At 39.7% G+C, this 12,190-nt stretch overlaps 1 protein-coding gene across 1 annotated transcript in view; it reads left to right on the forward strand.

Annotated features, from left to right (window-relative positions):
• The window catches only part of LOC122548393 (pleckstrin homology domain interacting protein), a 168,308-nt gene that overhangs the window by 30,633 nt on the left and 125,485 nt on the right, over nucleotides 1-12,190 (forward strand). The window contains exon 2 of the mRNA XM_043686970.1: nucleotides 5,410-5,631. Coding sequence (XP_043542905.1) covers nucleotides 5,410-5,631 — 222 coding nt within the window. The remainder of the gene's footprint in view (nucleotides 1-5,409; nucleotides 5,632-12,190) is intronic.

The following is a 12,190-nucleotide window of genomic DNA, read 5'->3' on the forward strand; positions in this document are numbered from 1 at the left end:
GGAAGTGGAGGAGATGCGGTGGAGAGCATCGTCAACCACGTCTGAGGGGAAATTGTGGTCTTTGAAGAAGGAGGCCATCTGGGTTGTTCGGTATTGGAATTGGTCCTCCTGGGAGCAGATGCGGCGAAGGCGAAGGAATTGGGAATATGGGATGGCGTTTTTACAGTGGACAGGGTGGGAGGAGGTGATCTCCAGCATCTGCAGTCCTCACTTTTTCTCAGAAGCTTGCCAAGTTCCCTTTTAAAGGATTGTAACAGGCTCATATTCATCCCTGGCAGTATGTTTACAGGGGTGATGGCTCTCTTGTGGAAAGAAGCACTTCTTGACATCTGGCTAATTCCTGTAGTGAATTTTATAGGGATGACCTCTCACCCTGATATCCTAGTCTGAACTACGAAAACAATCTATCTGAATTGTTCCGACTATTAATTTCAAAGGATCTCTTGTGTTTATTTAAGGTAAATCAGTTATTACCTGATCTTATAATAAAGAATTGAATTCATCATTCACTGCACCTTCCAAGGAACATAAACCTTTAGCCTTTGAAATAGAAGCCTTTTGTATGTTGTCTTGCAAATTTGAAGCCACAATCTTCTATATTGCCAGTTGACATAACAAGTGTTTGGGTACCATTTCCTGCTGACATACGTTCATTAATCATTTTTCAGTTTTACCATTCAGTTGTTTTGCTTGTTCTTTTGAAGGAAGCATTAAGCAGTTGCTAATAGATAAGATTAAAAAAGTAAGACTGAGCAAGATACTCAGCTGACATAGGGTGATGGGGGCAGCACAGTGGATTAACGTGCCGATTACAATATCCTTCATCATACATTCATGCACACTCTACACAGCAGAAGTCATGGGCAGAAGTGAAAACCTTAGCTGATTTCTCCCCCCCCCCCCCCAGCGGTTTTCTAGTCCAAGTTTATAAAGCACTTTAAAGCAATAGGTAAAACAATGTTATTAATGACACTGTCTGCTAACTGATTTATGAATCAACTGACAAATTTTAGTTCATCTGAACAGATTAGTTAGAAATGTCTTGAGCAGTTATATTTATTAAAATTGGTTTGATAGATAGATATGCCATCAGATTTCTTCCAGGCTGGTTACGAGGCCTGTTATGAAGCTGAGACTCATTTTAAATTCTGTACCGAAATACATTTTTTTCTAAAACTTAGGTTACTGAGCATTGTATAAATAGAAGTGATTTCCATTGCTTCCAAGATTTATTATGCAAATCTCATGACATGCTTTGCAATTTTGATGGCTGTACTGAAAAAAATCCAAGACCGCCATTATTGTCGAACACAAGATAATTTTCATAGTTCTGCAAATCAATCTGCGCACAACTAGCATATAGATAAAATAGGAAGCAGACAATTAAAAAGATGGCATGATGAATTGTCAGGCTTATATATCACATAATTTATAGACAACAGGTGACAGCAATAAATAAGAGGCATTTAACTTAATGTATGTTAATCTTTAAACTCTTGGGAGGAATATCAAATACTTTCAGCATGGCAATGCTTTTGTTCAACGGATGGTATCGTACTTATTATTTAGGCTTGATTTGATAATGTGCCTTGAGGGTTGTGATTCCTTCCTTTTTCATTGTTCCTCATACATGAAGATAAGATCAAGTGTAGGCATGAAAACGGGCAATTCAAAAACAATAAGCGATCTGCATTTATGCAGCAATTTTCACAGAGAAAAGCATGACGAGGTGTTTCAACTTTCAATTATAAAGTGCCTATAATATAGAAGACATCAAAGGTGCTTCCCAGAGGCATAACATTGTAAAAATCAGCAGAAATATGAGTAGACTAGATTACTTACAGTGTGGAAACAGGCCCTTCGGCCCAACAAGTCCACACTGACCCGCCGAAACACAACCCACCCAGACCCAGTCCCCTACATTTTCCCCTTCACCTAATACTACGGGCAATTTAGCATGGCCAATTCACCTAACCTGCACATTTTTTTTGGACTATGGGAGGAAACCGGCGCACCCGGAGGAAACCCATGCAGACACTGGGAGAATGTGCAAATTCCACACAGTCAGTTGCCTGAGGCAGGAATTGAAGTCTGGTCTCTGGTGCTGTGAGGCAGCAGTGCTAACTACTGTGCCACCGTGCCACCCAGATATATTAAAAGGTACTTGGTCAAATTGATGTTTTAAAGTGACCCTCAAATGAATAGGAAAGGAAGGTTTTAGGGATGGAATTCTGAAGTGAAAGTCCAAATTGCTGAAGATATATGGTTGGATTTTTGCTGAGTCAGGAGGACTATCTTTAAAAATGGTGGACTGGACCGAGATGTAAATGATCTGTTCTGACAGATCCAATTCTTGCTGGTGCAGGTAAAAGGGTGGGATGTGAATCATGCAGCTGGACTGTTTAGATTGACAAGTCGAATGGTGTAGGCGCGAAAAGAGTCTATCAATTAGGTTTGCACTAAATGGTGAGCAAGTGTGAAGTACAAAGACTTTTGGATTTTTGACTAAAAAAATTGGGAATTGACTGTAACACAAGGTCATCTATTACTCTAGTATATACAATAGGTCTCTCAATCTTGCTTCATATAAATAAAAATATAACAAAAGTAAGTTAATTATGTATCATTTAAGGCTCAAAGGATAAGTAAAGGTAGGTATCAGATCAGCTGAACACTATATATTTATCTGGTGAATGCAATTGTATGGTGTATATATGTGCATATACATGTATATTGGGGCTTAATTTTGGATAAATGCTAACTTTATTTTAATATGAACATAAATATTATCTGTTCTTAATTCATAGTAACTTAATTTGAGTTATGTAATGGCTTGAATAGATGATGTTCAAATAGCTCCTCTGCTGCCATTTAAATTTGGTTTAGATTACTAAATAATTTGACTTGTTTTTCAAGTAAGTATGTACTTTGATTTAATAGAAATAGACTATAGTATACTTTGGTTTCTTAAATAGTTCAATACGTAAGTGAAGGAAAATTTAATGTGGACTAAGTTGATGTTGTATCTGATAGCTTAGTAAAATATATGGTGGATTTTCAAAGTTGCAAAAATGATTGGTTTTATCACATTGGCTGTGAGTATTGTGATCATTTTAATCAATTAGTCCAGACATGTTTGTGATAGCATGGCTATTGTTCAGAATGCCGTTTTTACCATGCTCATGAAGGTTAATCATCTTTCTTAACATTCAATTATGTGTAGGGCTGAGAAAGTTTTAGTTTAAAAAACACACACACCTTATGTGAATCTCAATTTACTGGGAACAGTGCACTTGGAGAAAAGAGACTGAGGTCTGGTGAACTGGGTGGTTAAATTTGAATTGAACGATTTACTCATCTGGAGGATGCAATTGTAATTGGACTGATGGGATACATAGCTAATTTCTGCATTGTAACTGCTATGTGAGTATGGAAATACTGACCGCAAAGAAGTAGCTTAATTTTTTGATGGATTGCGAAGTCCAGGTGAATGGGCAAAGATCGCAGTGCACAACTACACCAAAGATTGAAAAAAACGAGACCAGATAGAGGACCAGAGAAGTTAGCGATTGGCAGTAACTGCAGCTTTAGCCAATGATGCCTATATTCTGTAAACAAATACCCAAAATATTTTTAATAACTCCTTGTTGCATCCTGTTGACAGTTGCTTGATTTATCGTCATCATCTCTTTGTCTGGAACTCATTAGCATATCTCCCCCCTCCTGCCACTGGCTTTCCGACTTTCAAAACAGCTCCTCAGAAACAATTCTGTTTGAAAGTACTTTTTCCACTATCACCGTCCTCGAATCCTGTCAAAACACTTTCATTATCCTTTTGCTTCCTCTTACTAATGTTTCTCCTTTTAATATGTGGTCTCTGCTTCTCTGTGAAACACTAAAATATATCCTTGAACAAGAAAAGCTCTAAGGAAATTATTTAAACTCTTGCTTATCTCAGTAAAATCAGAGGCTTTAAAACAATAGATATATAACAACCACAATCACAATTTATCTGATCTTATCATAACTTAAAACCCTGGGATTCCTAAATCCACAGTATTCCTGAATCCCTTGATAAGTTGTCTACATCCTGTGCATTTTGAATTTTGGTGCAGTCAGGCCTATTAATGTTAAAAGAATCACATAATTTTGCATTTGGAGGTTACTATTACAGCTACATTATAAATAGGCCATGTGTTACTGATAAAAGTCTATTTCATATTTAATGTAAAGATGTGTTCTCAGATTTTACATTTCCAAGTAGATAAGGTTAGTGCAGATAGTGTGTGTAGGGGAAGTGGTAGTGAGTCATAATTTCACTGGAGAAGTAATCCAGAACTCTAGCCTAATGTTCTGGGGACATGGATTTGAATGCCATTATGATAGACAGTTATATTTAAATTTGGTAAAAGAGCCGTAATAAAAAGCTGACCTAATAGTGACCATGTAACCACTGGCCATTACTGTAGAAACCCATCTGGTTCACACATATCTTTCAGGGAAGAAACCTCTCAGCTGACACAGAGACCCGCAAGCCGACTATTCTTAGTTGCCCTCTGGACAATTAGGATTGAGCAATAAATAATGTCTGTGAATGAATTTTGAGACAATTTGTTTGCTCATTTCAACAATAAGGATATCACTTTGTACTGAAAATTAAATTATTTGATTTATTTTTTGACGAAAGGAGCTTGTACCTCCAGGGTAATAGCTGATGTAGCCAATGTAATATATTGCTTTTATCACAGGAATGATAAATAAAATTACTGCACATTTTTATGGATTTTTGACATTTTTTTGTGATATTATATTGGAAAATTTGTTAAATTTTCTCTTGTTTGAAAATGGCCATTGCATTTTACCGGATGACAATCATCAGTCAAAAGTAAACTCAATCTGTATTATCTGGTCCCTTTAATATGATTTAATATATTTAACATTTTTCAGTTCATAGGATTGTTATAAAACCAAATTTGACACTAAGCTACATAATTGGATATTGGGATAGATGGTCAAAAATGTTGATTCTAAGGTGAATCTAAAAATAAAGATTGAGAGATAGTTAGGTTTAGGAAGGAACTTTCTGAAATTAGGGTCCATATAGCTGGAGGAAAAGTTATCAAATTGGGATTCTCTGGAAGCCAATTGATAAATGCAGAAAGCTTAGGTGGTGGTGGGGCTAGTGAAAAGCCCAGAGATTGGGAAAGATGAGACCATGGAAGGATTTTAATATGAATATATAATGTGAATTTTAACGATATTATTAAACATAACATATGTCTATGCAAAGCACAAATGTATGAAGTCTTATCATTGGAAACCTAGTAAATAAGTCTGTCTGATAAAGCAGCTTTTATTAGCAGGGATCATCGAGCTAAACATTAATATTCTTCCAAACTTGATATGCAGGGATCTGATGATTGTCTGGTGAAGATCTGGACAACCGATGATGGCAGGCTACTGGCAACTTTGCGAGGACATTCTGCTGAAATCTCAGATATGGCAGTAAACTATGAAAATACTATGATTGCTGCAGGCAGCTGTGATAAAATCATCCGGGTTTGGTGCCTTCGGACATGTGCACCCTTGGCTGTTCTGCAGGGCCACACTGCATCCATCACATCTGTGCAGGTAAAAGTAAATCATCAATAATAGAATGGATAACCACAGCTAACTTGTGCAATTAACGTGTTCGGTTATTGTAATTAGAATTTTTTTTGATGCAATAAGGGAAGGTCATGCCTTACAAATTTGATTGTAATCTCTGAGGAAGTGACAAGGAGGATCAATGAGGTTCATGCAGTGCATGCTGTCTATGTGGATTTTATTAAGTCAGTTGAAAAGATCCTACGTGGCAGACTGGTCAAAAAAATAATACTAATGCAATACAGTTGAAGAGTGTTGTGCTGGAAAAGCACAGCTGGTCAGGCGGCATCGAGGAACAGGAGAATCAATCCAGGCATTTTGGATCCAAAATTAGCTTAGAAACAAGAAATAAGGGTAATGGTTGATGGCTGCCCTTCTGAGTGGAAAGTTGTTTTGAGTGGTGTTCTGCAGCGCTCGATGTTAGGACCCCTGTTGTTCATTTTATTAATTAATGATTTGGACTTGAATGTGTGGGACACAATTGGGAAGTCTGCAGTTTACACAAAAATTGGCTATGTTGAGCATAGCTGTAAGCTCCAAAATGATACACATTTTGCAGAGACCCCAAAGCATAGCTGTAAGCTCCAAAATGGGTTGGTGGGGTGGGCAAAAAAGTAGCATATGGAGTTCAACTTTGATATGTGTGAGGTAATGCATTTAGGGAGGTCAAATAATAAAAGGGGGCATACTGAGATGGCTCGATGAAGTGAGAGATTTTGGGATGCAAGTGCACAGGTCCCTAAAGGTAGCAGTGCAGGTAGATATGGTTGTGGAGAAGGCATATGGGATGTTGTCCTTCATTGGCAGAGATATAGAATACAAAAGTAGGGATATTATGATGAAACTGTATAAAACAAAATGGGACTACAACTGGAATATTGTGTGCAGTTCTGATCGCCACATTTCAGGATGGAAATAATTACTCTGGAGAGAGTGCAGAGAAGATTTACTAGAATATGGCTCAGTGGTTAGCACTGTTGCCTCACAGCACTAGGGACCCGGGTTCAATTCCCACCTCGGGCAACTGTCTGTGTGGAGTTTGCACATTCTTCCCGTGTCTACGTGGGTTTCCTCCGGGTGCTCTGGTTTCCTCCCACAGTCCAAAGATGTGCAAACCAGGTGAATTGGCCATGCTAAATTGCCAGTAGTGTTAGGTGTATTAGTCAGGGGTGAATGTAGGGGAATGGGTCTGGGTGGGTTGCTCTTCGAAGTGTCGGTGTGGACTGGTTGGACCGAAGGGCCTGTTTCTATACTGTCAGGAATCTAATCTAATAAAAAAAAATCTAATAATAAAATATTGCCAGGACTGAAGAATTGTAAATACGAGAAGAGATTGGAGATGTTGGGGTTGTTTTCCTTGGTACAGAAATGGGATAACATAATTGAGGTATACAAAATTGTAAGGGGTAGAAATAGAGTAGACAAGAGGAACCTGTTACCCTTGGCAGAGAGTTCAAAAACTAGGAGTCATTAGATTCAAGCTGAGTGGCAGAAGGATTAGAGGGGTGTGAAGAGAAATCTTCTTACGTAGAGCGTGATAGCTGTCTGGAATTCACTGCCTGTGTTGGTGGACGAGGCCGAGTCCCTAAGCTGTTCTCAAAAAAGAAGTACCTGAATCTGCACCTTAAATGCTGTAAGCTGCAGGGCTGTGGACCGTGTGCAGGAAGTTGGGATTAAAAAGGGCATCTGGGTGTCTTTGGGTCAGCATTGACAAGACAGACAGAATGGCCCCTTCTGTGCAGTGTCATATAGTTGTTGATATTACCTCACTGCCAACTTGCAGTTATAAGGATAAAAAGCAGGAAGGAATGCTCAGAAAGGGGGAAGTAGAGTGATGACAAGGCAGGGAAGAAGACATGACAGTGAAGAGACCCAGGTGAGTTTAAGAATAGGAAATTTAAAAAGAAAGTCTTAGGAAGAGGGTGAGAAGTGGTTACTGGAATGTAAAACCTAAACGAGAGGAAATAGGATGGGAATGAGAGACAAAAAGAGAAAATCTAGGGGAAAACTGTGGCAATAGAGAGGTGGTGTAAATCGAACAAAGGGATGGAAAACCAAAGTGAGGAGGTACAGAGTGGGAATTGGATATGGAAAGGGAAGACTGACAGGGCAGGGGATGGGTTGAGGTTGGGCTCAAGAAACCTTGAGAGAAGGGAGCATTGTGGGAATAGCAAGAAAAAGTCTTGATCCGTTTGAAAACCAAGTTAAGGGTCATGTCAGATGTTATTCAGTGCATTCCATCAAACATTCCACTCAGGAGCTCATTATTTTTACCAAATATTGCTCAGGGCTTTCCATAACTTTTCCTTTATTTTTCAGGTTATCAATTTTTAATGAGTTCTGATTCTGTGCTTTTGTATACAAGTATGAATTTGGAGCTGAAGTAGACCATTTGGCCCCTTGAGTCTGTTTCATCATTTAATAAGATCATTATTGATTTGCTTGTAACCTCAAATCCATGTTTCTCCCTGGCCCTGATAACTTTTACAACCTCTTGCTCTCCAATAATCTATCTACCTCTGCCTTAAAAATATTCAAAGAATCTACTTCTATCACCTTTGGAATAAGAGTTCAAAAACTCATGACCATCTGAATGCAAACAAATACTCTTATCACTGTCTTAACTGGGTAGCCCCCTTATTTTGAAACAATGATCCAAGTTCCAGATTCTCCCACAAGAGTAAAAATCCTTTCCACATCCATTTTTGTCAAGACCCATCAGGATCTGATATGTTTCAACCAAATCACTCCTCATTCTTATAAACTCCAGTGGCTATAAGCATAGCCTGCCCAGTCATTCCTCATAAGTCAACCAGCCCATTTCAAATATTAGTTTTACAAGTGTCTTTGAACAATACACACTTTTTGAATTTATTTACGCCCCTACTTAAATAAGGAAATTAATACTGTACACGGTGCTCAAAATGTGGTCTAGCTAATGCCCTGTATAACTGAAGCGTAATCTTCCTATTTTTTTATTCATCAATAAACTGTAACATTCTATTAGCTTTCCTCATTACTTGCTGTACCTGTATATTAACCTTTTGTGAAGGACACCCAGATCTGTCTGTATCTCTGAGCTCTGCATTCTCTTGTCATGTCATATACTTGTTTTATTCTTCCCACCAAAATGGACAATTTCACTGTTACCACATTATGTTCCATTTGACAGATCTTTTCCCACTCACTTAACTATCTATCTCTTTTTTTTGTAGCATCCTCACCCCTACTTCTAAGCTTACTTCTTTCCCTAACTTTCTGTCAACAGCAAATATAGTAACCCAATCCCTTTGGTTCCTTCATCCAAGTTATTGATATAAATTATAAAAATGTGAGGCCCCAAAACTGATCCCAATTGTTACCCTTGCCAGCCAAAAAACACAGCTTATTTATGCCAGTTAGCTAGCAAATCTTTCATCCATGTAAAAATGTTACCACCTACACTATGAGCTTTAATTTTCTGGGGTCAGGTGGGAGTGATTAAAGTACATGGAGACAATGCCCAGAGAGAGAGAGCAAAAGGGACAGGCAAACGAGGAGACTGATGATTAGCCAAGAGAGAGATAAATGCTGGGTCAGTTGCTAACAAGAAGTGTAAATGATTGAAAATTGTTATACTCTATTTGCCTACTCCCCACCCACTAAACTCTACCATCAACACAAATACCATCCTTTCCCTGCTATTTTTAGTTCTGGAGAAGGATCACTGCACTTGAAACGTTAACTCTGTTTTTCTCTCTACACTTGTTGCCAGACCTGCTCAGTTTGTCCAGCACTTTCTGCTTTTGTTTTGAGTACCCTACATGCCTCCTTAACAATTAACTTGTCCTGATACTTTCAAGGATTGTGGACATGCATACTGAGGTTCCTCTGATCCTCAGCACTTCCTAAGGGATACTACCATTCATCACACATTCTTTTGCGTTACTAGTCCTCCCAGGATGCACTGCCTCACATTTTTCAGCATCAAATTTCATTTGCCATTGTTCTATTCAACTGATTGGGGCCCGTCTATAGAATCCTTTTGTATCACTTGTGAAATTGCTGATTAAAACTTTCATGCTCATATTTAGATCATTCATGTAATTACAGACAGCAAAAAGACTCAGCACTAAATCCTGTGGTATGCCAGTGAATGCTTTCAGTCATAGAAAAACCTTTGGCCATCACCCACTGCCTTCTGCTAGTTTTGTCTCCAATTTGCTAATTTGCTCTGGAACTTAGGAGTCTTATCAATTTGACAGTCTCCCATGTGAAACCCTGACAGAAGCCTTATTGAAGTTTATGTAGACGACATCCACTGAACTATTCTTATTCCTACATCTAGTCATCTCTTCAAAAGAAAATTCAATCAAACCTGTTGGGGCATAATTTCACTCTGACAAAGCAATGCTGACTATCCTTGATTAATCCTAGCCCCTTGTAAGGAGAGATTAATTCTGAATTTCAGATTGTTTTCCAGCAGATTACCTACCAACGTTGTTAAACTCTTTGGTTTCCACATCTTATCCCCACCACACTACTTGAATAATGATACCACATCAGCTATCCTCCAGTCCTGTCACAGTTTTCCTGTGTCCATAGAGAATTTGAAAATTAACGTTAGGTTCTCTGCAATCTCCTCTTTTGCCTTCCACTACAGCCTAGGCCCATCTCATCTGGACCTGGGAACTTATCCAATTTTACTCCCATTAAACCAACTAATACCTCGGCCTTTTCGTTTATAATTTGTTCAAGTAAGAGGAACCTCAGTTATCTGAATATCAGTTATCCGAAGGAGATCTCTAGGTCCCGACAGAAACATTATATCAAAGAGCTTTTTCCTGATTGCGCCTTTTGTTTACAATGATTAAAAACGAACTCGGCTTACTGAAATGCTGCTGAGAACAGTTCTGGACATCAATGGGAGCCCAGGTATCATCCCCAAATGACTGACCTCCTGACCTCTCTCTCCCCCAACACTTTCCGTGGAATTCTACATAGGCATGTACCCTCACCTCCCCTTCCCTGATAATCTCTCCAACACTGTCCTGTTCAGGGCAAATGTGGAACCTGTCAAAAAGTTGCAGTAAAATGTATATGTGCGTGCTACTTGGAGGAAACCCCCCCCCACCAAAAAAGGCAGCAGCAGTAGTCTTGTTGTTGGTGTCCAGTCCGGCTGTCCCCGGCGGGGGAGCAGGAGTGGACAGGGGTGGGGCTGCGGACAGGGGTTGGATGCTGGGTTGGTGGGAGCGGGGATGGGGACAGACTAGTGGCGGTGTTGGATGGGTTGGGGGCAGGAGTGGGTGGGAGGCGGGGTTGGGGGTCTGACGTGGGGAGGTGTTGGACGGGGTAAGGGGGTGGATGGGGGGAGGGTAGGCAGAGGCTTGCGCGCGGTGTGCTGCTGCTGCCTCTTCTCCTGAACGGGGTGCGGACTTAACAGAAACTCCGAGCCCCAAAGGAAAGGCATTGAGTCAATTGATCGAATAATCAGTTATCCGAGTGAAATAATGCCTGCCCATCTCGTTCACATAATCGAGGCTCCTCTGTATATCACAGTCCCCTTCCCTGAATTCTAGATGTAATGTGGTTTCTTCTCTATAAAATCGTGCAACAAACAAACAGGCATCCAGAATAAATATTTTCCACATTTTTGAAGTCAATCATACGTTATGTGTACTTGTGTCTGGAATATAGTAAACATGAAAATTGGCCCCATGTTTCTAATTCTTAGAATACTTAAACATAATGGATACCAATTTATGGTTCTTACAAAAATTTGCCCGGAGAGCAATATATTAGGGTATCAAATACAGGCTTACATATTTACCTCAATAGAATCTGGATCCGAAATAAAAGATTTACACAGTAAACAAAGGCACTTAGTTATAGAGTCATAGAGATGTACAGCACGGAAACAGACCCTTTGGTCCAACCTGTCCATGCCGACCAGATATCCCAACCCAATCTAGTCCCACTTGCCAGCACCCAGCCGATATCTCTCCAAACCTTTCCTATTCATATACCCACCCAAATGCCTTTTAAATGTTGCAATTTTACGAGCCTCCACCACTTCCTCTGGCAGCTCATTCCATACATGTACCACCGTCTGAGTGAAAAAGTTGCCCCTTCGGTCTCTTTTATATCTTTCCCCTCTCACCCTAAACCTATGCCCTCTCATTCTAGACTCCCCTGACCCCAGGGAAAAAGACTTTGTCTATTTATCCTATCCATGCCCCTTGTAGTTTTGTAAACCTCTATAAGGAGACCCCTCAGCCTCCGACACTCCAGGGAAAACAGCCCCAGCCTGTTCAGCCTCTCCCTATAGCTCAAATCCTCCAACCCTGGCAACATCCTTGTAAATTTTTTCTGAACCCTTTCAAGTTTCACAACATCTTTCCGATAGGAAGGAGAGCAGAATTGCACGCAATATTCCAATAGTGGCCTAACCAACAGCTGTAACATGACCTCTCAACTCCTGTACTCAATACTCTGACTGATAAAGGAAAGCATACCAAACACCTTCACTATCCTATCTACCTGCGACTCCACTTTCAAGGAGCTA

The sequence above is a fragment of the Chiloscyllium plagiosum genome, chromosome 3 (assembly GCF_004010195.1).
Source record: "Chiloscyllium plagiosum isolate BGI_BamShark_2017 chromosome 3, ASM401019v2, whole genome shotgun sequence".
Lineage (NCBI taxonomy): Eukaryota > Metazoa > Chordata > Chondrichthyes > Orectolobiformes > Hemiscylliidae > Chiloscyllium > Chiloscyllium plagiosum.